Raw genomic sequence first — 26875 nt, forward strand, 5'->3', positions numbered from 1 at the left:
CTCTCCGATTTGATTTCTTTTGTAATACGTTGTAGCGGAGTACAAAACCAAGCGATAGGTGATTTTTTTTTTTTTTTTTATCTAACATTGAACACTTTAAGGGGGTGAAACCACCCTTCGGTGTAAGTAAGGCACGATTTTTTGTTTCAAGTTGAGAAAATTACACTTTCCATTTCTCGTTATGAGAAAACTTACTTTGGAGGGTGGTTTAATGAAAACTTTCTTAGGTATTTCAAATCATTGTAGATGACACAAGAGTTACTGGAAATGAGTCTTAAAATTGGATGATCTCGAATAGTGCATGTTCGTTACAGCTGTTAAATTGCTAATGTCGTCGTATGGCGGAAATTGGGTTTCAGAGCCTCAAAACACGCCGTTTGTCGGACGTCAGAACGGTCGCCTGAGTTTCGGTGGTTAATATATGAGGCATTCCACACCAAACCATGATTTTTTCAATTTTTAAACATGGTGTAGAGTTCACAAAAAAAAAAAAAGAAACATCTTTCGCTGGGTTTCAGATTTTTTGGACCACGGGTTTCATTTTTGCTATTCCCTCAAACACGAAAATCCAGTTTTCGAACGCTTTCATCTTGATCTCAAAATTTTCGTTTTTCATCCAAAAATTAATGAAAAAAATTTGAAGCCAATCGATTGGAGCTGTCCGTTCGAAAATTCGATTTTCGTATTTTCGAGAGCAGTAGAAATCAAACCTGTGATCCAAAAAACCTAAAACCCAGAGAAAAATAAATTTATTTCTTGTACATTCTGATACTTCTTGTTAGATATAACGTATTATCACATAAGAAAGCTTCTCTACGGTACATAAATTTGTGTTATTTGGCATCAGATCCTTCTGGGAAATTGGCTCGTTTCCAATTTTCCTCATTTCTCCAATAACCCGTAAAAAGCATCTCACATATATACATATATCTTTCTAGCCACTAAAGTGTACAATATTATTCACGAATGTGACGATTGTCAAACTTTTTCATCGACTCAGGATTACTTCCTATTACTGATATAATTGTACAATAATGAAATCTACAACCTTGACACAATTTTCCTGTTTAAAAAAAATATGCGAATACCTGTTGTCGTAACAACAAGAAAAATATGTTATGATTCTTGTTTAAACAGTAATTGTAATATATCATTTCATTTACAATTACTGTTTGAACAAGAATCATAACATATTTTTCTTGACCTACCCGCAGTATGATAGGAAAAATTTGTTTTAAATTAAGGATCAAACATTTCAAACAATGATAACTTATAACATCATATTGTGATTGACTCGAGATTTGTGACCCTCCTACGATTCTACATCTACGGAGTTCATATTTTCGCATCAAAATCTAGGTTACGGTATTACATGAGCAATAAATATCTCATACGAATTGCATTCAGCGGTAGTACTCGAGTTTTCTTTATTCTTTCTGCTTGTATGCTGCCATCTCATTCGCGGTGATAAAATTTGTCCTATTTATACGTGCGCTTTGTCACGATGGCAAATATCCAAATATTTGTGGCAAGGAAGCAGTCCCGTATTTGCTTATGCTTTAAGTATATATTATCTGCAGTTTTCCACTAACATGCTCAGCGATATTTTCCGCACTTACTTGATAACGTCGATTTTCTTTTATCTATGACAAAAACTTTCCACACCGAGAAAAAAGTCTTGTCACAGTGAACAGGATTCACTTACTATTAACAAATCGTATATTTTTATCCACTTCTTTGTGCGAAATAGAGATTCGTTACTAGTTAACAAGTCGTCTATTTCTTTAGAAACATTATCCTGTTGTATGAAACAATCGAACACGATGTCAAACTATTTAAATATTGGCATCGAATGAATATTTATTACTAGTTAATCGATCACCTATTTTATTGAAAATCCTAATCAGTGATGCCAAACTACGTACTTGTTGCCAACTCATCTCTGGTAATACGGATTTAGCCGCTGTCACTTTTTCCAAACCGACTACTCTGAAACTGTCGAGAATCGCGCGTCGTTCTCGTCTCACGAACATTGCGCACCGTGCCTTCGAATCGAATCGGTGAGACGAACGCCGAACGTCGCCGTGTCAGTCGGAAATAAATCTTACGTCGCACGCACCTAACCTGAAACATAACTTCGCACGTCCGGATCAAGTATTTGTAAACAAAAACACACCGGGCCGACACTTGAATGTCGGAAGAAACTCGGACGAGCCCCAAGATTGTAATATCAGCTCCGTAACATTACCGTTTCACCGTCGCACTGGCTTTTACTATAAATCGACCGCTGGACCTGCGAACAGCGAGCAAAATGTAAACAGCGTGTTTGTAACGTGCGATCGGTCGTGAGTTTATGGCCGTCGAATCCTCAAACAAGATTTCTCAACTGCTGATAAATCTTCATTCGGGATAACGTGGTGTGAAATCTCTTACAATTGGTGCTGATTTTTTGGTAAGTGATAAAGAAAATTTTTTAACAATTCTCGCTTTATCTGCAACAATTTTGGAGTATGTATGTTTTCAATAACAGACGTATTCTAGTGAGAGGTTTATATTCTACTTGCTTCAAATGCTACAAAATTTCGATCGTATTTGTAACAGCACACGTATTTCTACACGTTTTTTGACAGATAAAAAATGGTTCCTGAAAATAGTCAACGATATATGTTTATTTATTATAACAAGACTCTTTTCTCAGTGTACGTCTGAACAAAAATTTATTACAAATAAATGTACAAAAAAATACACGTTCAAACGTTACAGCTTTTAAGAATGAATCGTATCGACTGGGCAGTGCGAATTAAAAGTTATGAAGATAAGTAATACCATGCAATAAATCTCCAACAATGTTATTTCAGACAGTGATAGTGAACTCGAATGAAACAATATTTACATTACATAATAAAAATGATACTGAGTAAATTCGAAAAACACATCCTATTATGAGATATCAACAATTCGAAAGTTTATAGAATCCGAATTCAATGATTTCGGGCTTATTTCGATCGTTGATATCTCGAGACATTTACGGCAAATAAAATATGCCAAAACATCATAACAAGCGATGAAAAAATAAGTTACGTCTTAGAAAAATCGTTAAAGAGTCGAAATAATAGCAAGGATCGCAGTTCCATCCTGCAGGTTTATGTGAAATGGATTCACATATTCCTGAAAAGACGTTCGCCACTGATTCTTTCTTTATATTTGTGTTCAGACTTCAGAGGAAAAAGGTTTTATATGTGTATATCGGTATGAGACTTCATCCCTCTGTTATTATATTTCATACGTCTATATGACTACACTGAGAAAAATTTCATTTGTTATAATAACTAGAAAAATTCAGTAAAACAGGTATCGTTAAAAAAACTGTTCGAATATTGTTAGTATTACGAAAATCGAGGTACGCGTAACCATTTTGCGTTATTGTCGATCCTTTTTTGGTAATTGCAACGCAAAATCAGTTTCTGAGGTTTAATCTACTTTTTTAGTTAAACAAGGCTTTAACGTCAATTTATTCTTGCACGAGCATTAAATTTTCGCAACAGTTGCAAGAAAATATATAGTAACAATGATCGTAACGAGAAAGAATAGTAACGGATACTAGACTTTCCGGTGACAGCTAGAAAACTAATTTTCATTTTCTACCTAGAACTATATTTTTCAATTGTGGTAAAAAATGAAAATAGTTAAGGAGTGAGCGGTAACCGGAACTAAAAATGTCTCTCAACGTAAAGCTAAAGGAAACTGTACTGTCCGGAATAACGAGAAGCAAGGGAGACTTTAGCGAGGGCCGAAATTCGAGTTATTCAATTTCTCAGCCGTGCTTAACTCTCGGGGCGGGGAACAGCGTGAAACACACTCCAATTATTACCAGCCTCGATGATCCCTTTTTGGTATCAATATCGGATTTAATTTTCCTCCTTTAGGATACGGATAGGATGCGGTAATACAGCACCGTTAATAAATAAGTTTCGTCCAATCCCTCGTCAATTATTATACACGAACAATACTTCACATCACTTACAATTCACTTAATAAATACCTGTTGTTAAGTTATTTTTGTATATTTACATGTATGCATCATATTTTCTTATACGTCTTTTGTATTATTGTTATTATTATTATTATTCTTACTCATTCGGCTTACGATTCTAACACTAAAGCCTTTTTCTCCAATTAACAGAGTTCAAATTCACTGAATACGTGTATCCGTGACGCTTTTTTGAATCGTGTTGGACAAAGTTTAAAGCTAACGATGATGCCAGCCGGCGTATGTATTTTCTTATTCGTTTTTACTCACTAATGACCCGTCGCTTGTCTCCGACTCGACACATGCTTTTGTCCAAGGGAAGTGATTGCGAAAAACAAGAGATAAAATAAGAATAAATACACGCACTGCAAGCCCTGAAGAAATAAGGGCTGCGAAACTGACAGGAATTATTCATCTTCCAGTTGAAAACGGTTCTTCTTAGCAGGATTTACAGTGAATTGTTAGATTTTTTGTTAAAAATAACTAAATTCCAGCTTCACATGGAGTCAGAAGCTTTTTTGAACAATGTTTAAATAAAATGGACGGTAATCGTTATTTACTCTTAGTTCTTTGAAATTCTAGCAATTAGGAAGGTATCCCAGGTCGATCTCTCCGATTTTATTTCATTTTGTAATACGTTGTAGAATAAAAATGCCTTGCTTTGGAGGGTGGTTTCACCCTCTTAAAGTGTCCAATGGCAGATAAAAAAAAAAAGATATGTCTGTTAGTTATTAGTCTACTATAACATATTACAAAAGAAATCAAATTGGATAAATCGACCTGGGATACCTTCCTTGTAAGTAGTTTGTCAATGTCAGAATTGTATAAAATTTCCTGAAACATTCCAATGCTTTGTTGGCATTTGATTTTTTCGACTGGCTCTGATCAGCCATTAGCGATGAAAAATAACAAAAAACAATCCATACACCGTAAAGCAGAATTTATTTTTAAGGGTAAAATAAGTTTCGCCAAACGAAAATGTTTGCTCTCTTTCTCTTTTTCTCTCTCTCTCTCTCTCTTTCATATAACCGTATAAATTCGAGTCACGTTGAAGTACAAATGGCGAGGGTTACAGCCTGGCGTATTTTGAACGCCGCAATCTCAGAATTGATCTTCGATCGGTTGAAAAATCGCACCCACCGAACCAAGCGACGGTAATCCACGGGACATAGATCAGTGTTGGAGTTCGGGAGGGACATAAAACCCAGCAGGAAAACTCGGGATCCCTGAATTATCACCCACTCTTTTACGCGTGGTTCTCAATCTGATCCAGAATCACAAAAATCCAGTACGGGACTCGTAAAATTTCGATCCAACATCATCCGCCCTTCGGAGGAAAACTCTCAGGATTCGTTGCATTCTGCAGGATCTGGGGGTAAACTATCGCGGTATTGCTGCCAGCTTTGAACGATTTAACCGAAGGGCTACTCGCGCGTTCAAATCGCTAAGCAATTTTGATTACCTACCGTAGTTCGGGAATTGCATTAAACCGCTTCAATTCGCGTGAAATGGTGCAGAAATCGCTTGAAATCAGTTTGAAACTGCTGTTTGAAATTAGTTTGAAACCGTTTTGAATAATTCCAAAATAGCTTAGAATTATAGATCAGTCTATGACACTCCCTGAAATCGGTTTCAAACAGTTTAAAATAATTTTCAAACCGTTTGCAATCGCTTGATACCACTTTGAATTCGTTCGAACCTGTGTGAAATCGGTTTGAAACCGCTTGTAAAGATTTTAAAATCCCTTAAATTCAGTTGAAATCACTTGTAACAGTTTCAAACTCCTTGAAATTACTTTTAATATCGTTCAAGATGATTTCGAAACGGCTTGAAATTAGTTTGAAACTGTTTTTAATAATTCCAAATTAGCTTAGTATTATAGATAAATCTTTGAAACTCCCTGAAATCAGTTTCAAACAGTTTAAAATAATTTTCAAACCGTTTAAAATCGCTTGATACCACTTCGAATTCGTTTGAAACTGTTTGAAATCAGTTTGAACCCCTTCGTAAAGATTTGAAACTCCCTTAAATTCAGTTGAAATCACTTGTAACAGTTTTAAACTCCTTGAAATTATTTTTAATATCGTTCGTGATGATTTCGAAACAGCTTGAAATTAGTTTGAAACCGTTTTTAATCATTTTTCATCGCTTAGAACGGTTTACAATCGCTTTAAACCCGTTCAAAATCATTCGTCACTTCATCTGTAAATGAACAGCCCTTCGAATTTGTCATTTTGGACGGTTACGGGTCGAAACATAAAATCCGTGCATCTAAAAAAAAAAACTCCAGTATTTCTTATTTGAAATTTCATCGGCTTATACCTACTCGTCACGTGGTTCCTGGCAATTTCCCCCCCCCGAGTTCATTGTTTGAACAAACTACTACAAGGCACACAGGGATAGGAATTATCTCATTGAAAGGCAGCGGCATAAAGGATCCTCGAAGTTACGAAGAGCACTCGGAAGAAAGCTGGCACGCTTGTGGAGGGAACACTAGTTTTGTACCCAGCTCCTCAACGTTCATTGTATACGAATTTGAAATTGCCGGTTTCGTTTTGGAGGCACTTGTATATTCTTCCGCGTCATTCTCTGCACCTCGTACCTACTTCGTTGTAAATTCAACGACCGAACCAGGTGACACTAAATTACCGAAAACTTTCAGGCAGGCACCTATAGTTATATTTCGTCTGAAACCACGGAGTCGAAGGATGACGTATACGTGACTTGGGATCAAATTCAGCCGTGAAAAGTAGTTTCGGCCACCTTTCTACGATACCGCAAAAAAAAAATACCCTTCTCAGAAAAACGCTAGCGTTTTTATCACCGAGCGACGTTCTATCATAACTGCGACGTTTGCGCCATGCACGTGTCGAGAGATCGGAAACAGTTTCAGCTATCGGGATTCTCACTTTGAGATGCGTCATCTGGTGGAAAAAAATCATACTTGTGAAACCGGGCTGCGCTGAAAGAAATTATTAGTTACGGTTACCATTTTCATTTAAAATAGTTAAGGACTGAGCGGTAACCGGAACTCAAAATTTCTCTCACTGTCAGTGCAGAGGAAAGAAGTCAGGAGGCCGAGTAAACTGGGTAACGAGTAAAACCGCAGTGTTTGCTAAGGGAGCGGGGAAAGACGAGGGCGAGGGCGAAGCGAGTCCCTTTCGGTAGGAAGTTCAGGGCGTTCCTCAAGTTAGGGTTACTAATGGCCCCTCATGTTCAGCTGCAGGGGGACTCCGGACCCCCTGGTGCGTCTTTTAAATTTTCAGCTACAGGGGAGTGTCCGTACGAGAATTGGGAGTATTTCCTACCGTCGCGTCATCGCGTCGCCCGCGCATGGAATCCGGTTAGAATGTAATCCACAAGTTCCCTGATTTACCGACCCCTGATGTTACGCCCGCTCTTGCACTTCCGTGCACCCTCAGGAACTCGAATTTCTCCCATGCTGGCTGTCCTGTGGCGGGAACGGAATTCGTCGCTTCAACGAAATCCGATCGAATCTTATCGACGATACTAAAAAATGAATCTCACGTTTTGTTCACTGTTACTATTGGTTGGTGAATGCGGAAGTGTACGGGACATTCCACGGCAAATCTGCAGACCATGTCCCTCACACCCTTCGATTCTGATCATTCTTTAGTATGACGTTATTATCGACCAAGAAGGGTCTCGGAGTTTTTTTTTTTTTTAGAATTTTTGTACCATTAGTGAAACGTTGAAAAAAATCGATACGAGCAATTTTTGAAAACCGTCGTTTTTATTAATCTGAAAAAATTCGCACCGATTCTATTATTTAATGTATGATTTTTAATCGCCACACGATAATGGGATCTTAATATTTATTATTTAATTCCAAGTTTTTAGTCTCTCTATGTTAGGATTGGAGTTTTTATCAAAAAAAAAAGAAAGATAAACGAAATTCTAAGACTTTCTTAGGTCGGTAACAACGTCATAATAAAAAAATGATGAAATCGAAGGGGGTGAGGCTGATGATTTGACTTAGAATGCCCCTTGTTTATAATATTTTTTTCAGACGATCTCTAAAATCTCTATGGTGAACAGAATGAGCCCATAAACATTAGAGTTCAATAATTTCGAATATTCAATTATGAAACCTTTTCTCAAATAGGGTTTTAACGAAAAAATTCATACGCGTGTTGAACAAAAAAAAAAGCAAAAATATTGAATCATTTTTTTTTTTTTTTTGTTTTTCGGTACATTGATATGAAGAGAACCGTTCAATCTAAGGTGAGTTTATTTTATACTCGAAGCTTGTTTTTCGTACACAAACCACAACGTCAGGGTAATTTCGGTAAATGAAAGACGAACTTGTTGGCTTCTGAAAGCGAATTCCTAAATTTATCAGTGGCTTTCGAAAATCGCTCTATCGATTTACTCGGCATAATGTGAAAGCTGGGGACTTTAATTTCCCAAGAGATTAAAGAAAAGTATAATAATCAAGTCGAAGACCGTCGACGTTGAAATCGAAGTCAAGCTATTTATATGTTTCGTGGTAAAACTGCTACAGTGTGACAACAATTTAAAACGGCTTTCTTTCTTATTCACAACCAACAGCAGTCAACACCCAGTGTAATAACCTCATACTTCGTTCCACTTTGCAGGCATCGATTATTGGATCGTCTCGCGCTGTCTGAGCTGAAGCATTGTTACACATAGAAACACAACTCCAAATACTATCCCTAAGCGTTAGAATATCTCGTAGCAAAGGACGATGAAAAATTGTGATAATTAGCGATCACGATATTCTGTTCGTTAAAATCACCTCTCGAAATATTATCGAAACGAATTTCGATTCTGCTGTGTCACGTGACGTTAAACGAAACTTTGCACCGACAGTGTACAACAGGAATTAATGCATCAAACCACATTACTTACAGTTCAATGTGTGACGAAAGGTTTGCTTTGAATCAGCCGACGTCAAATCCAATTTGCAGTATTAACCGCATTTCACTGGTACAAGTAGAATTCTAACCACGTTAATCTGACGGATTATTAGAAAAAAGAACATACTGAGAAATTGTTACACATTTTACTGGTCTTGGATCTCAGTTTTATTCGTGTTTCACGTAACAGAAATCAGAGATGAATTTAACAGCCAAAATATAGATGGTAGTTTCACGTGCAGTATTGTTTATTAATTCCCCCGTTTTCCGGCTAACTTGTTCCTGGTCCAAAACAAAATGCGAGTTCGTTCCTATACGAAATGTGTAACAATGACTTTCAATCTGTTCAACTTTCAAAACAAGTTATCCGGAATGGGAAGGCATTAATCAATGTAACTGTACCTGAAGATTTGATCGAAAATTCAAACAGTTACTCATACTAATTTCTGATAGAAAAATACCGAGGGGCGAACGAATCTCGGTTAGTCAGCACAAAAGTTGGTACTCAATATTGCGTTGACCTGGATTCGTTTTCAAAAGAATTCGATATTTGTTACTACTTGAACTTTCAACCGATCAAAATTTCAGGAACAGTAAAATGCACAAGTGTCTTAACCTTTTGGCTAACTTGTTTTCGGTCCGAACTAAGATGCGAGTTCAATTCTATACAAATTATATGAAAATGACCGACGATGCAGCTGAAGTGAGAAAATGGGATGCATTGTCACATAATTCGTATAGAATCGAAGTCGCATTTTGTTTCGGACCGCAAGCTACCCGGAATTAAGTTTCCTGTATTCTGCAAGAAATCTTAAGCCGGATAAAAGAAACGTTGCCGGACATGATAAGCCGGGGGAAATTCGCATTGAAGAAAAAAGGGAGAATGAGAGGGATGGAAGAGTAAGGAAAAATTATCGAGGTATTAAATTACGATGCACATCGCGGATGAATTGGATCGTGTATAATGATGGTTAACAAGCTTACCTTCTCAGCTCGGTGAACTCCACTGGGATCTTGTTATCTTAGGTGTAGTTGCAACTGCAACCACGATGCGAGTGACCCACATGCATGCGGTGATGAAATTTAGTTTACTTTCCTTACTCTCATTTTGAATGAATTTTTATTAAGGATGCTTTTTTAACCTCACTTTCTCTCTTCTTCAAGCTCTTGGTCGACTTTTGGTTTAGAAAAGTTGAGACAATCTTTCACCTCTCGTTTATCGATCTCTCTTATCTTTGTTATTGCCACAACAGGATATTGTACAATCTATGCTTAATACTGTTTTATCGATCAAGCATCCACGAGATAAGAATTCTATCTATGCTTGCATCAAGTTTTCATATTATAAACAAAATTGTTAGTACCGGTTAGTGTTGAAACTTATAAACACAAAATCTCTGAGCTTTTTATAATATAATCGTTAGCGTTACACGCAACCGTTGGGAGTTTAAAAATTCTCACTCACGGAGGCACTGATGCTACATGAAATATAGGTAAAGTGACACATTCCAGCCCTCAAAAATGAACAACAGGTTGTTAACTCTACACCTTATACTCATATCGACAAACGAACAACGACACGTTCATGGTAATCAATCCTGCGTGTAAACAAACGTACGTGTAGAGCTTTATTTACACGTGAGTGTTAAAAAAATGATTTAGATACCGCAGATTCATAGCTTACGAGTAAAACAAAATCCTTAGAATTTTTGAATCGCACAGTCACGGGAAGTTGAAGAATACTGGAATCGGGAATAATTCACTTGTACATAACTACAGTCACTCTATTTCCCCTGGATCGGAACCGACGGAAAGAAACGTCTATTCCTTGTCAGTGCGGCGATTGTCATCGAACGGGGTAAGATTATCGAACGGGTCGAAATATTTTTGCACCTTGGGCTGTTTTTGGTACCCAATTTTTGTATTCTCAGGGAAGAGAGCGTCGCGACGCAATGACGCTCCTTGCTGCGTCGGTTCTTACACTGCGGCCGGGTCCTCGGCCTGCCTCGCTATCGGCGTCGCGGCGTCGCGGCGTCGCGCAGGCGCTTAGAAATCAGCCCCAAACTCATCCGTCGGTCACCTACGTGCCAGGAGCTTGCAAGCAGCCCCTGCGACGAGGGAAACCTCGGCAACGACTTGAGGATTACCAGATTCGGGCTGAGCGATGACTTGAAGAAGTCATTTTCTCCTCCCCAAAATTCTCCTGCGACATGTTCGCCCAGCTTGCTGCAACCATTCGCGAGCCAACGAAAATCGTACAATTTCGCTAGCATTTTTAACGCGATTAGATTCAGTTTTTACTTCTAAATTTAAGCTGTTCTCTTGTAGAACATTGTCTCACTTTTTTTTTGTGTCTCATTTTGTTTTCCAACACGCTAATGGAAATATTTAATAAATATCTAACATCTAATTACATGAAATTTTTACCTTTATACAATATGAGATTTTTTCCTCACAAGCCAATATATCTTACTGGAAAAAAAATTCCAATTCAATATTACCTTTCTTTTTTTTAATAACATCATCAGACACATTTCTATTGTCTAATACTGATTTGTTATAGGCTGGGGGAGAAAATGTTGCAGTTTATTTTTACTGAAATATCAGAGGATTTTCTCCCAACATTTTTCATTCGTTACGAATATTGTATTATTCATCATGCGATTTTCTTACTTTTTTTTTTTTTGCCTTGGCCGGAATAACTTCGGAAAAACCTGATTCGAAGAATTTATCAGTGAACGGAAGTTTCAGCGATAAATTCTGAAACTCTACGTAACGTGTTTTGGAGAAGAGATTTAAGTTAAAAAAAAAAACTCTAGTCTATTTTACACTAGATAAAAGCACAAAAGTGAGACAACTGTGACGAATGAGATAGATAAAATGAGTTATCTATACATGATTCTTGTTCGAGGAGTAAGATTACAATAAACTAAATTCATCTATTTCTTTCGCGTAAGTTGTAATTCACTCATTTTATCAGATTGTCAGATTAAGCTACCCAACTAAATTGTGTATTTAGTTGTTTCAACCACGCGTCTATGTAAATCGAAATTAAAACCCTTTACAGAGATTTGAAACAAATCTCCTATTAAAAATTTATAATACAGCTGTATTTTCTCCTGTAAAAAATTCGAATTATTCTTTTTTTATCTACATAAACTTCGTAAACATGCATTGAGAATTCGTCAGATTTATGTTCTTCGTGAATTTCACTGTAGCGTTTCAATGCAAGATGACGGATTACTTCGTAAAAAATTCAGAACACATGCTTTCAGTACTTGATGTTATTACTTAAAGTACAATTATATACCTATCGTTGATTTTCATATTCATTAAATGATTTCCTCATGTATCCACTGACTTTTTTGTGTAAAAAATTCGCGTTTGCAAAACTGGCATTGCTCCAAGAATGTGGTTATATGATAGCTGTAACTGCTTACTTCGAGTGCTACGCAACAGTAGATAGTGAATATGAGTTATTTCACTATCACCCGGTTATGAGCATTGCGGTTCAAACATAAGAAATGTATAAAATGTGATTAATAACACGTTGTAGCCATGCTGGGAGAAGAAATCAACTTTTACATTTATTCATTCAAATATGCACCATATATGTTATGTTCGCTTATCTTTCGAATACATTTACACATTTTTATAGTAATTCATGACTGATGCATTAACGTTGAATATTTATATCTAAACGTATTTGGTGCATGGTCTTTGTCGTAATATTTCGTTACTCTAGAAGTGACATCACGTGAGGCATTTTGAAGAAAATCAAATTTTGTCTCATTGTGAATCATAAGTTTGGGAAAGGGAAAAGAATGTGCGGAAAATATAGAATAATGTTATTTGCGCTGATGATAGTAAACAAAAATGATACAGCGTACCTATGATGGAAATGGTTCTGAGAAAATTTGAATAAAAGAAGGTTTTACCTTGTTATCTTACATCATCAATTTGAGAAAAGGTTTTATAGTTAGACCTTTCAAAATAGCGAGCAAAATGAGCCAAAACGTATTAGAATCGGATAAAAGAACTACCAGAGTTTAATCATTTCGGACGTTCTGATTACAAAAACGTTCCTGAAATTGTTGAATATCGTAACTCGTGTTATTCGAATTTACTCATATTCATTTCTATTCAATATAGTAGCCTATATAATACAAAACTTAATGTCGTGAGAAAGACGTCTGATGACTAAAACATCTTCATCTTCAACAAATATCTTCATGCTTAAAATATGCCCTCGGAGCCTTACCGACGTTAGAAAATTGTGCATAAAACATCCTTTAGACGTCTTTCTCGCGAGTTTAAATTTTGTGCTGTCTGGGAGGGTAATAAATTGTTTAACTCGTTTTTATTTTATTTTCCTAACTTTTCCTTCATTCATAATCGTACTGGGCTGAGCTTCCTTTTAAAAATTCTCTTTGTCGGAGTATCAAATACTCCACACATAGTTGTAGAAATTAGAATTTCGTTGTGGAAAAGCTTTGAGAATTATGTTAGTTTTTCTTAAAAAAAAAATTCCTTACAATCCGCGATGAGATCATAAAAGAATGAGAAAGCAATCCTTTACAGACATTACAGCTTATACATATTATCGCGAACTCGTAACTGCGAAGGAATTTTTGAATCCCATTATCTCGTATCTTGTACCTAATTCACGACGTAACGACGAGACATGTTGAACAGCGAACGATTCAACTCGATCTAGGCATAATAAATCGTCTGTCGATGTACATAGAAATGAACGAGCAGCGTTGAATAAACGGGGCTGCTGCGTGAATCCCGCTACGCAGTCTGTGCGCAAAACCGTTTCTACTGCAAAGTCCGCTGGCCGGCAACGCGTTTGTAACAAACGGCGGGAAAGCAGACGACGCGCATGCGCGGCGTCCGTTGCTACGGAGATGCGGAACGGCGCGCGTTGCGAGAATGCGTATTGATTACTCTCTGTCCTCTCATCTTTATATGTATATCTCTCCGTATCTCCCCCACCACTCCACGAGACGTTGGATGTAGGCTGGAAACACACGCCTATGGAAGTGAGATTGGTCTCGCTGTAACAATGAGCAGGTGCACATACACACACGAAAGGATCAAGGCGAAAGATTCTTCCGCCAATTTCTCCCACCAATGATCACGAGGAAGCAAAGATTTGATCGGTACAGCGACGTAGGTTCGATTCTGGTATTCTAACCCTTTAATTCACGCTGGGACGCTCAGCGTTCCGACTTTTTTTTTATTGCAGTTTTTTATTTATTAAACTACTTTTTTGATAACAAATGCCGAGTCTTTTGGTTCTTTGTTTCATTATTTATTTATTCTAAAATTAGCAGATTTAAAAAAATGGTCGAAATTCGTATCGTTCCACGAAAAAAATGTATATTTTCTGTTAGTATATAACGTGGAAATCGGTATGCTAATTTTTAGACAAACTTAAGGGGTTAGGTGGGTTTCAAAATTTCAAAAAATCGAATTTTTTTTTTTTTGCTCATCTTATAATTGAATATGTTGAGAATATTCCTTTAAAATTTTAAAACGATCCGAGTCATATTCTAAGAGATATAGCCTTTGGATGTTTCACCCATCAGGCTATAACCGAGCGTGACGCAGGTATATGGAGGCAGATACATCGAGGCAGCTGCTTAGCTATTGTTCGTTTATTTTTGTGATGCGAATACTAGGCTTAGGACTTGCCGGATGTAAAAAATTCTGTGGTTTGATGGATATAAGTTCCTCATTCTTGAATGCATCAACGTACAATTTTTATGTTGATAAAATACATGAGTGCGTCATAACTGTTGCCGAATCAATTTTGTTGTCTGCTGCAAATCAAGAAAAAAAATTAACGTGTGATGAAAATAATGTTGAAGATACGACAGATGTTACCGTGTCGGGTGATGGCACGTGAAAAAAACATGGGTTTGCATCATTATATGGTGTAAGTACGATTATTTACATGTTATTTGAATGTAAATCTTCAATCGCGTTTTTCTCGAAACTACATTTTTGAAATCGGTAGACACGATTTCTCGAAAACTTATGAACCGATCTCTTTCAAATTTTGCACACTTCTTCAAAATAACATTATCTCGTATTTGAACGAAGGAATTTTTTTTTTTCTATTCCAAGTAATTTTTCAAGGCCATGAAGGGTGCAAATTTTACTCAAAATAAGGGTTTTTTGTTTTCAACGCCGCCAAAAATGTAATTTTTGTTTTTTTTTTTTTTCCTTCGTCCAAGTACGAGTTTTAAACATCTACTAACAGAAAATTTTTGGTTTTTGCATTTCAGATGAATCTGTCATGAGTTATCCTGACTACGCCGAGAGAACTTTTTTTTGAGGTGTCATAGCAGACGACGTGTCCACGCCTTAATTTTCAATATTTTTCAATGAAAATTTCACAAACTACTTATAAAATATGTATCTTTTATGTGTTAAATTGATGGAATGAAATATTCTGTTGATGAAGTAAAAAAAAATTCATAAAAATGTACCTATTTTGAGCTTTTGAAACCCACCTAACCCCTTAATACTCACCAAAAAAATTTACAGAAGCTATTCGACATTTTTCTTCTTGTTGTTTTTGTTTTTACGCCATATTACATCCGCCATTTTGAATTAAAAATTTTTTACTCCGGATTCGTAATTAGCGACCCCAAAAACCCGTGTATGCAAAGTTTCAAGTGAATCGCATGTAAGGAAAAATGTATGCATGAAAGGGTTGAATTTAATCAGCGTGTAGAATGCTCTGAACTTCTGACGGTGAAATGCTTACCGTAGAATTTTCAAGCTTTCAATGACACTTGATGTAGCATTGAGCATTTAATGTGGCGATAATATCGCTCTATTGAAAAACTGTCTCGTACTTTATTAAAGAACTCAGTGAATTTTTCTTTCTGGAAATGGTTACTGCTCATTCATTTGGCTGTTGATTCTTCAGCGATCAGACTTGAAACCTCTTCAGTTGATGTTCCGAATGTTAGAACACTTAGTTTTAATCATCAAGTTTGTGATAAAACAGTTTTCTGTAATAATCAAAACTACATGTGGATACATAAGCATTAGCTTTTATTACAAAATAAATGAAAATAAAAATGAATACGTATCAACCGAAAGTATAAGATACCTAATATATTGTTTGGTTTCACTCGTCTTTCGCTTCTGTTAATTTTTTTTTCTTTTTTGTTTATAGTATAGGTGTGTTTAACATCGTCAGATCCGCGGATTTCAGCCATTCGGTATTTGGGAATTTCAAGTATCCTATAATCTGTGCTACTGATTTCATATCACGAACCTCTGCGGAAAATTTTGTGCTGACATTCATTGTGTACAGTGCCTAATCAGCCTTTCGGTGAGAGCGCTTTTTTCAGGTCATGAAGTTCAACGTCGTGCAGGTTTTGCTTCGCTTGCAGTTTTCCGGAAGATTGTTCCGGTTAATTAGATCGAAGAATACCTGAAACATACGTTATTCAACAAAACTCACCTTTCGATTTGTGAAGTGGCGATAAATGTGACCAAGGAAAGTATTTCCCACAAACGAAGGTGCAAACTTTGAGCCATTTGTTTCGGAAATTAACTCTTCGAATTACACCGTTAGTACTTTAAGGGCGCATTTACGACTGAAAAATCTTCATTTTTGATGGGCCGGTATCAATTTTTGGCATTTTTAACGTTTTTCACTGCAACTCTTTCAGAATTTAATCTTTAAATGCATTTTTCTCCGTTTTTGATTTTTCAAACTTGCGGGCAAGGTTTCTCCTACAGTTTCTAACCGATTCACCTGAAATTCTTACACGTTATTTTTTTTTTAATTTTATGTTGAAAAACGGCTCATTTTTTGTCAAGATTCTGAAAACTGACGTATTTTTTTGCAAAATAAAGCTATTGAGAAAATCCCATTACAATATTTGGGCATTTGCAAACAGATTATTCCAGAACGAATTTTCACCTTTTTACACTCTATTAAAATTGCACTCTGTGCATCACCCTGATAGATTCAAATGAGGATATAATGAGGCTAATTTACTCAAAAATATATAAAAAATAGATACCTAATACCTCAAAAATTTTTCAAACTTTTTCCGCATGAGAAAAAAATTAACTGAAATATCGACGAATTTCTTGAAATTCCTGTAAAGACCTTCTTAAAAAAAAAACAAATAAAATATCTGCCAACTGCCGACGACAAATATTTGAACTACTCGGATTACCGGAAAATATGGAACAAGAAACAAATCGACAGTGTCTCTTTCAAGTGGCCATCGCAGTTTGATTGTGAGTGCCAACAACTGTATCCGTCATTTCACATGAACGACCTAATCCCACTGGATTAACACGATTATTACCACAACGTGTCTTGTCAGTGTCGCCGACAAAAAGTTCGCGCAGGCATTGTTACGAAATGATTGTAATAACAACAAGGAAATCTCGCAATTCGTCACGGCACTCTTCCGCAACCTTCTTCAAACTCGAAACACAATGGCGCATTTCGCTAATACAAAGGATGTGTCACCTAACTCTTAAATTATAGTTACTTGTTTTTTTTTTTTTTTTTTTAATACACATCGTAAACCGTATTATATTTTTTTGTACCTAATGACGCGTCATTACGATAACACATATTTATTCGATTCACATCTCACTTTGAAATTAGGTTGGAATTATATATTTCACGATTCTTGTTTGGTCATTTTTTATCACCAATTATTTTAAATCTGAAAAAAAAGATACCGTCGCCTTTTTCTCTTTAACTACAATCTTATAATCTTATGGACATGCTAATTTCACAGTGATTATTTACTTCTGGTTTTTCATACAATCGGTAATTGGTATCGTAACAATTTTTGTTGTACTTAACGATGGTTAATGTATGATTCATCATTAGTAATATAAACATACCTGCCACAGTTCGTTACTTATTGATGTGGAAGAACGAATTACTAAATTAAAACAGAACGATAAAAATAAATTTAACTCAAGCATTATATGATTTATTTCACGTGAAAATCTGTTTACGTTATTTTCTAATTTGCTCAATTGAAACAAAAATTTACTATAATATTAAGGTTCGAAAATTCTACCCCTACGTATATCTTTCCGTTTCTGATTTTCAATAAAAAGCTTTGTCGCATAAATACCAATGAAGCGTTGATTCCCTGCAGCTTTATTTCGAGATCGGTTTTTCACGTTATCGGTTCAGGTGTCTGGAAAAATTGTGGTCGAAGGATTCTTTTCAGGCACAGGCAGCAGTTGTGCGGGATCGAAGTAAACTTTTTTCCCTTGGGGCTCAGGCGCCAAAGTAACACGGAGAAAGAACCGCGGGATAAGGGGGGCTGGTGGGAAATAAATGTTGATGAAAAGGAAGGGAAAAACGCGGCAACAGAAGAAAACGCTAAAGCTGAGGGAGTTCGACCAAAGAAAAACTACATAATAACCTAACGTAGATATTGCGTGTGCTTTTTCGATCAAACTTTTTTCTTACACAAGGAGTTTCGCTTGTCGAAATAACTGCTGAATCGCGTCGAAGAAGAGAATTAGATTATTTCAAATACCAGCATTTTCTTAGAAATATTGTATTCTTCCGTCCGTTAAACATAATCGTCGATTCTTTCAAATAATTTCTTAAATCGTATGAATGTACGTATAACTAAGCAAAAATTCTGTGAGTAAGTTTTGCAAACAGTGACTCAGCAAAAAGAAATTCAAAGTTATTTTCTACTCATTAAGAATTATACTTGCAAAATATTTTCTTACCGATATTTATATTTTTTCACCAACCTTAACTGAACTATCATATATTCGTTTCTTAACACTGACGGTTTGAGATTCGCACGCTTGAATTATTTATATTGCCTGCATACCGGAATCACGCACAACGTTACAAATTAATAAGCGGATCTAAGTTTTCACCGGAAATGTTCATCGACCGTGTGTACAAATGACATAATCCTTAAAATTCCTTGAATTTTCTTTGCGCACTTACGAGTTTAAAACGCGCTGCAAGAAACAATGCAAACCATGAACAAACTCTCGAGGATTATTTCTCACCTTGTAACCAGATTTTTATCTTTTCAAACTCACGTTCGTGAGTTCTTCTCTTCTCGAGAATTGTCAATAAAAGTAGTTTTGTATCTACATATATACCATGCATTTTGCGCAAGACTGTTCAACGACTACTGATACATCAAAACTTACACTGAGAAAAATTTCGTTTGTTGTGGTAACTAGAAAAATTCAATGAAACAGGTATCGTTAAAAAAACTGTTCGAATATTGTTGGTATTACGAAAAACGAGGTACGCGTAACCATTTTGCGCTATTGTCGATCCTTTTTTGGTAATTGCAACGCAAAATCAGTTTGTGAGGTTTACTATACTTTTTTAGTTAAACAAGGCCTTAACGTCAATTTATTCTTGCACAAGCATTAAATTTTCGCAACAGTTGCAAGAAAATCTAGTAACAGTGATCGTAATGAGAAAGAATAGTAACGGATACTAGACTTTCCGGTAACAGCTAGAAAACTAATTTTCATTTTCTACCTAGAACTATATTTTTCGATTGTGGTAAAAAATCAAAATAGTTAAGGACTGAGCGGTAACTGGAATTACAAAATTCTCTGAGTGTAAGAGGTATGAAATGCAGTCGTTGCGCCAACATCATGATTCGGCGTAGTAGTTTCAGGTTAGCCACAAATTTTAGTTCAAAAAATCCCATGATTTTCCAGGACACAAGTCCCAGTTTTCCTTGAAATTTTCCCAGTTCTAGTAAGTTACCAAAACCTAAACCGTTCAGCTTATCAACTCTATATTCGCTTCAAATTAAAATGTTCGAAAAAAGTAAGTTTGGGCCAATATTTTTTTTTTCTCGACGTAAAATAGTAAATTTCTCACCTCAAAAAATCATTTCTAATTCTCTTGATAGAAAAATGATATTTTCACTCTCTTCCAGGACCTCATTTAAATTTCATGATATTTCCAGGTTTTCTCTGAGATACAGAAACCTGCCTTCGATCTGAAGGTGGATGGACGATATGCACTGATAATATAAGTCTACAGCATCCCAGAAGTTCCAGTCAATCTCTTGTCAACTAATTTGATACCAATTTACGTTACGAAATGACACTTTAATTTCCATACTGATTAATTGGGTGACCGGCATGTGTTTGTGAACAAGGCCAGGAAAGGAATATGTCACAACAGCGACAGTATCTTGGTTCAATTGCAAAAATCTTGGTCTACCTAGCGTCACTACCATTGTAGAGATCGCAAAGCTTGAGTGTCATTAGAGTTGGTGGAGGTACCATGCGTGACAATGATCGCATGGTTAGGTTCTTCGTCACACTTTTGTTTTCACCGTACTCATCATAGCGTCACACTTGGTGATCGCAGGGACGAAGTTCAGTGGATAGATTTTTTTATTGTACGCTCCTGGAAGAGACTATGAGAAAAATGGAAGCACATTTTTTCTTCCAGCACCGTTTTAAACACCACATCATGCATTTCGACCATACGTAATTAACATGAATGTTAATTCTTACGTTATGGAAATCTCATGCACAAATAACAGAGTAAAGACTCCGCTTGGATGGAAAATATCTTTAGAATTATCCATCATGCATTTGGAATGCTGATATAATATTCGTCTCGCAGGATACCAAATATCGTGATGAGACAAAGGAACTACCAGTAACGCCATTGATCATGGGATATTTTCTGGTGTGTACGATGAGTATTTGATTGATAGACCCTTTGACCTCGCGGAAGATAAGAAGCATGAAAGAAATTTGGACTTTTGAATGAATTCGTCCCTGAAGGGCAACCTGCGACAGTTCTCCCTCCCACATACTAGTCCAACGGCTATATAAGAGGTGAAACTCCGAGCGAAGAGAGTCACTTTTGAATCAACTGGGTGCTAGAAGATCAGAAGACTTAGTTGAAGTGTGTTTTCGAAAATTTCTTGTCTCGTATTTCATAGCAGTTATTAAAAATGAGACTCCTGTGTGGTGTCCTCGCCCTTTTTCTTATCTTTTGCGCAAGTGACAGCGCTCACACTGTTCCGAATCAGAAGAATAGAGGTGCCAGATCGACCGTGGATAATGTTCTGTTGTTAGACAAAAAAACTGACGATAGATTGTCCATTGATTTAACCGATAAACGGAGGAATGCTTCGATCGCATTTGGGGATAAAGAGGGCGAAGACGAGGATGAGAGAATATTAGTAAAGCCGGAAGAATTCCGGAAGACGAAGAAGCAGCCGCGAACTTTTCTTGGACCGCTAAGTTTGAACTTTAAAGATAAGTTGAATCCGAAACGTGGAATAATCTACGACACGCGCGACAGTACTGGTGGTGGCTTTACTAGTGGTTAGTGTAACATCTTTTTTACACTATGAAATATTAAAACACAACGTGCCATCAACTTATGACTTCGTGTTGGTCATTTTTCGCTTTGATTGACAAATTTCAAGCCATTCCCAACTCAAAAATTAACTATCAAAAATTTAGTCTGTTTGTAATCCTATCGGGACCTTAACTCCACAGGCTTCAGCTGTTGTGGATCCAGGTATGGAAGTTCAATGTACCCCGAGAGACCTGAATATGGCTACAGCGAGTCCTCTGGGGGTGGACGATATTCGTTCAGACCATCAGGACGCCCAAGTGACAGGTTGTGGCAAAATTACGATTGTATTATTTACTCACAACTTTTATAAGATTAGCTGACATCGTTTTGTCTCACAGTCATTTCATATTCCATACCACAAAGGTGCGTGAAACGTAACAAACTCTTGTTTCCCAATTCGTTGAAATTTATTTCAAACCTGAAGCTGCTGTTTCACTTCTAGATAAGTCACGTTAATGAATATTTTGATACACTGTAGTGTCAACTAGTTGACGGAACACAGCTCTTTGCATCTTCTCGGTACAAACGTGACTGTCTTCGATATTCCTAAAGAATTACTAATTATACGTGAATTTGAAGCTTTTTTTTGTAATATTGTACGACAAAAAGTAGGTTACTCGATCTATGCAGTAAACTAATCGTAACACGAAATGCTGAATGCATAAGGCATTTTTTGTCAACCTTTCACCAGTCCTGTTTGAATCGATAAAATCATACTTCACGATTCTGACATGTACATACTTGTGCTGGAAGTGGTTTGTATCTTCATTTTAAGCATCCGAGACGTCCTTCGACAAGGGCAACGAGACAAAAAAATATTCATCCTTGTAATTGTTCCAGCGATCCCAAACACTAGTCGACAGTTATCAAGTGATATGACAATTTGCTTCGTACCACTTTTTGTATAATTCACACATCGTGAGAATGGTCCGCTACGATATGAAGTATTCATCAGTTCCCTTTATACGATAGGTATGGCACACCGAGTTCGAGTCATCCGTCAGATTCGTCTGACGGAGATCGTCGACCTGGTGGTGGAGGAGGAGGAGGAGGAGGTGGTTACGGTGGTAGCCTTGGAGGATCGTATCCCTCGAGATATGGGCCACCCAGAGGAGGCTACAGTGGTGGAAGTGACGGGGACAGGTGTGATTAAACGGCAAACTCATAAGTCCTGTATAATACAAGTAGCACATGGTCGATTCACATTTCACATATCGCGAGTAGAAAATAGAGTCAACGAATTGGAGACCAATTAAGAAAGCGTATTTGAAACCAATAGTCGACTGTACGTCAACCATACGATTACAACTGTTCGCTAGGTTGTCAATTGATATTCAACATTGTAAGGCAAGTGTACCAGTTGTAGTCACGTTTAGACCCAATTATTGACCCTTCTATTTTCCAAAATTATAAATGTATGGCACAAATTCCTAATTTCTCGACGACCAAAACTAATTGCTAGTTGGTCAGACACTTCTAATTTTTTTTTTTGATAATTTGAGAACTAAGGTGTTTGGATTTGGAAGCAAACTCAGTCCACGTCAAGGCCTTTGTTTCTGAATCCATGTATTAGAGACGAGCTGACCGCCCGACCATAACAACGCTCTAACGACCACCACCGTCTATCGCACGACAACAATCGGTAATCCGGCTTTTGAATGACGAAACACAGCTCAGATATCAGTCTGTATTCGGTGGTCGGCTAGTGCAGTTGTACGATCTGGAGCTACACTAGATTTAATTAGATAATAAGTATTATATTCACCCTTCAATACAATGTACCTCTAGTCTCAATCGTTGTCATGCCAACACCAGAAATAAATTTTATCTTCTATTCCAAACCGACATAAGGATTAAACAGAACAACCAAACAAAGTCAATAATTGGGAAAGGGTCAATAACTGGTACACTTACCTTACAAGTCGCCCGTAAATCGACTTTGTCGTTAACAAAAAAATGGTCAGCTAGAACTTTGAAATTTTTAGTAATACCACGTTTGTTTTATCTTGTTACATTTACTGTGGGGAATTCTATACGATATCCAACTTTTGTTTCGGCGTTGTCTTAATCTTGACGGTTTTTAAGACATTCGTCGATGTGGTACCAAGGTTGGACCAGCGTTGACTTTTGGCCTATTGACAGTCATTACCGCATCTCACAATGAGTCACCGTCTTTCCAACTTTCGAACGACTACAAGTCAAATTTTTCATTTGTCGGCATTATGTCGGATATAGTTATTCAAATGATGATCTACGTTTCGTTAAGTGTCCTACTCGGGATTACATGATACTCACCGCCAATTTTTGCACGTTACAGGTATAACAGTGATTCTCATTCAGTCTATGGAGGTTCATCGTCGAGCAGTTCAACAGGATCTGGTGGATTGTACGGCCGACCGAGCTTTAGCATAAATGGACTTGGTAGTTACGATCCGGGACATGGAACTGGTTATGGTGGAAGTGGTTCGAGTATCGGAAGTGGTTTCGGTGGCGGTGGATCGAGCAGCGGCCACAGTGGCTATGGTGGTATCGGGTCAAATGACGGCGGTTATGGTGGAAGTGGACCAGGAAGTTTTGGAGGCAGTGGATCCGGTGGATCCGGTGGAGGCGGTTACGGAGGTGGAGGTGGAGGCTACAGTGGCTATGGAGGTAGTAACAGTGGTCCGTTTGGTTTTGGATCAATGGATCACGGATTTGGAGGAGGTGGAGGTTACGGTCACGGAGAAGGAGGAATGATGCCGAGTCAATCTGCTGGCGGAAACATTCAGACCCAGAAGGTCAGTTGTCGTTATAGTTTGCTATTTTCCAGGATAAGGGATTCGCAGGCTTTTGTCAATGATGTACTCTCTTTCATCAGGCCTTGGCTCTAAAGGCTCTTGCTGGTGTTGCTCTGATAGGAGCTGCAGCTGCCTTAGCAACGAATCCAGTGCTCTTGCCTCTGGGAATTGCTCATGGAAGAAAGAGACGATCGGCTGCTGACAATTTCTGGAATGAACATCCTTTGATGTTATTGAAGGAGTACATTTCCCAGGTACTTTGAATTTTTCCTAGAAATAGATATCGATTATAGTAATTGCGAAAGACGTCGCGTGGAACCTCAACATTATCTCATCATTCGTTTATCAGTTTAATCGATATGCTTATTACACAGATACCTAGAAACGATATTCAGAAAGAAGATATCATCGTTCTGAGCCGTTTTCTGGCGTCCCGAAAGTGTGTTGCCAGACTGGCCTGTGAAGTACAACGAGAATACTTTGCGGAACTCGCGCAATACAAGAACATTAACGATAGAGAAAACAGCATATATTACAACTTGGAGCATCGCTTTTTGGATTTGTATGAAAACAATAACTTTTTCGATAATATTTACCCGGTCAAAGCCATTCACTGTCTAAGGATTGATCGTATATAACTTTCAGGGTTCAAAGCAACGTTTTGAACAACAATTATGTCAACGAACAATTGAAGAAAGAGATCAAACTGGCCCTAGCGATTGGTGCCCAAGAAGGAAGATGTGAAATTTTTTTGTGCACCTTGCCGAAGGACTGATATATTCTTCATTGATTACGCTTCTAATAAATTTAAGTGCTCATTAAAATAGCTGTATAGATACAGTATTAAACACATCTGTTCTTGTTTGGTTATAATTTTTCACTTGGTGTTGTTCCCCATACTTTTCCTAATTACAAAGTGAATCACCAATTGAATATTACAGGTATGTGTGTAAAATTCGGTTCAGCGAATTCGCCATAAACCATGGCTGTCGAAAAAGAACTGTAAATCTACTTGAGTTTGAGTTATTTAATTTAGACTTACTTTAATGTTAGAATTACTTATTCTGAATACCATTTGACCATACAGAAAATTTATTAAAATTATCTAAGTAGAATATATATTGACTCGATAATGAAATTTCTCTTTCAATGATTCACTTAGCGTAGAAAGCTGAATTTTTTATTAATACGTCAGGTGTTTCTAACTCGAAATTATTTTCACTTTACTTTCTGGCAGTTGGGATTTTGATACACTTTTATCGATACTGCTGATTATCGATAAAGACTACGGATATTTTGACCTCTAGTTGTCGATATCAATAAATATCGATAGATATTGTACAACATTAGCTGAAAGACTAGTTGAAAAGAATATAAGCTATATTGGCTGGCAGATAGCGTTGACTGAAGAATATAAAGACAGTTGCCCTAATGGGCTTTGGTGTGACGACCGAAAATTGTCGTACGCTTGCGCTCCCTCAGATGTTCCAATGGCAGAGTTAAGAATTTATTGCAGAACATCAGAGAGTTAACGATTTCGACATGATGCTGGCTGCATTCTTCTTCCGAGTAACAGAGTCTTCGCAATGATAACCCCAAGCCAGGTACTTGGCCTGTGTGTACTTACGGACTTGTCGGCGATACAAGAAATTAATAATAAGAATGAATTTCTTCAAAATTTGGTAGGAAAACAGTGATTTAATTGAAGTATAAGTACCCGCGAGAAGAATGTATACTTTCCAGGAGACAAACTAGATTATCTGAAATGACACGGCTATAATATGAAAACAGAAGAATTATTCATTTCGAAATGGGATTCTATTAAATTCGCGCTCGAAGCATTCCATAACATTAATATTCATTATTATTCGAACAAATTTTCATTCGCTCTCTCGATCTTGAATTTTCGTAGTCATAGAATCGAACCGCTGTTTTAGCTAGCCGCAAGTGAAGTATCTACTTTGAGTAGATAAGCACAATTGTTTTTCGAAAAGTGTTCGTATGGAATAAAATTCAGAGTAACTGTAATACGACACGGATGCGTTGATTTTGATCGAGATGAAACGGATGCTCCGTATATAAGACAGTATTGAACGCAGTGTCCTGATTTAAAGACCTGAAAAGGTGATTGTTGGCGACCTTTTTTTTAAGAAGGAGAGATGGAACGAAACTTCTTGAAACTTCGAGTGCATTTTAACACACATTTGAGAGGTACGAGAAAAAATTTTGATCCTCCAACTGTCGCAGAACGGCAGCGTTATTAGCTGACCCGTTAACTGGAGAATATATCTTTAGTCAGCGGCTGACCATCGAAGGGCCCAGCCGCTTGAGTCTGGAATCGGCAGGAGAAATAAAGTGTGTACTTCTTGTATGAAACGTGAAAACTAAAATCATTATACATCATATCATATCATCACACATCATACATCATACATCATACATCGTACATCATACATCATCATACATAGTATGAAAGGTCGGCACTATGTTTAAATTTTCGGATATTCGGAAAGTGACGTCACCAATTCAAAATCAGCTAGCAGAATTCCTCAGTCGGGAACGAACCGCGCAGTAGAGCGGACGGATGAGAGTCGCGCTCCGCAAATTTCGAGTACCGGGTTCTCAACCTCCCGCATCCCGCGCTTCGGGTCCGCTACGCGGTGAAACTTGACTTCCAGGATAAGCGCTCCGTGGTTCCTGGTTCACGTTTACAATAAATTATTTCAATTCGTTTTTCGCGCAACCCCAAATTCGGTAGCTGTCA

At 37.2% G+C, this 26875-nt stretch overlaps 2 protein-coding genes across 7 annotated transcripts in view; one reads left to right on the forward strand and one right to left on the reverse strand.

The window, feature by feature from the left end:
* LOC124186270 overlaps positions 1–16364 on the reverse strand; it is a 43970-nt gene extending 27606 nt beyond the window's left edge. The window contains exons 1-2 of one of the 4 annotated variants that reach the window (XM_046577817.1): positions 16232–16364; positions 13591–13991 (exon numbers count right to left, since the gene is read on the reverse strand). The gene's annotated coding sequence lies outside the window, so the exon portion shown is untranslated. Of the gene's footprint in view, positions 1–1882; positions 1902–1925; positions 2188–9915; positions 10926–13590; positions 13992–16231 lie in introns of those variants that run through there. The other 3 variants (XM_046577815.1, XM_046577816.1, XM_046577818.1) reach the window with 3 other exon arrangements.
* On the forward strand, positions 2229–25164 carry LOC124186271 (keratin, type I cytoskeletal 9-like). 3 transcript variants are annotated; one of them, XM_046577819.1, is made up of 8 exons: positions 2229–2452; positions 20585–21297; positions 21475–21598; positions 22307–22477; positions 23652–24111; positions 24192–24365; positions 24486–24673; positions 24757–25164. In XM_046577819.1, the coding sequence occupies exons 2-8, from the start codon at positions 20922–20924 to the stop codon at positions 24884–24886; spliced, it is 1623 nt and encodes a 540-aa protein (XP_046433775.1). In that variant the 5' UTR covers positions 2229–2452; positions 20585–20921; the 3' UTR covers positions 24887–25164. The 3 variants fall into 3 exon arrangements, with proteins under 3 accessions (XP_046433775.1, XP_046433776.1, XP_046433777.1); XM_046577820.1 differs by lacking the exon at positions 22307–22477 and having other exon boundaries at positions 2230–2452; XM_046577821.1 differs by lacking the exon at positions 20585–21297 and having other exon boundaries at positions 2233–2452; positions 24757–25163.
* The last annotated feature ends 1711 nt before the right edge of the window (positions 25165–26875 follow it).

This window comes from Neodiprion fabricii, chromosome 7 (assembly GCF_021155785.1).
Source record: "Neodiprion fabricii isolate iyNeoFabr1 chromosome 7, iyNeoFabr1.1, whole genome shotgun sequence".
Lineage (NCBI taxonomy): Eukaryota > Metazoa > Arthropoda > Insecta > Hymenoptera > Diprionidae > Neodiprion > Neodiprion fabricii.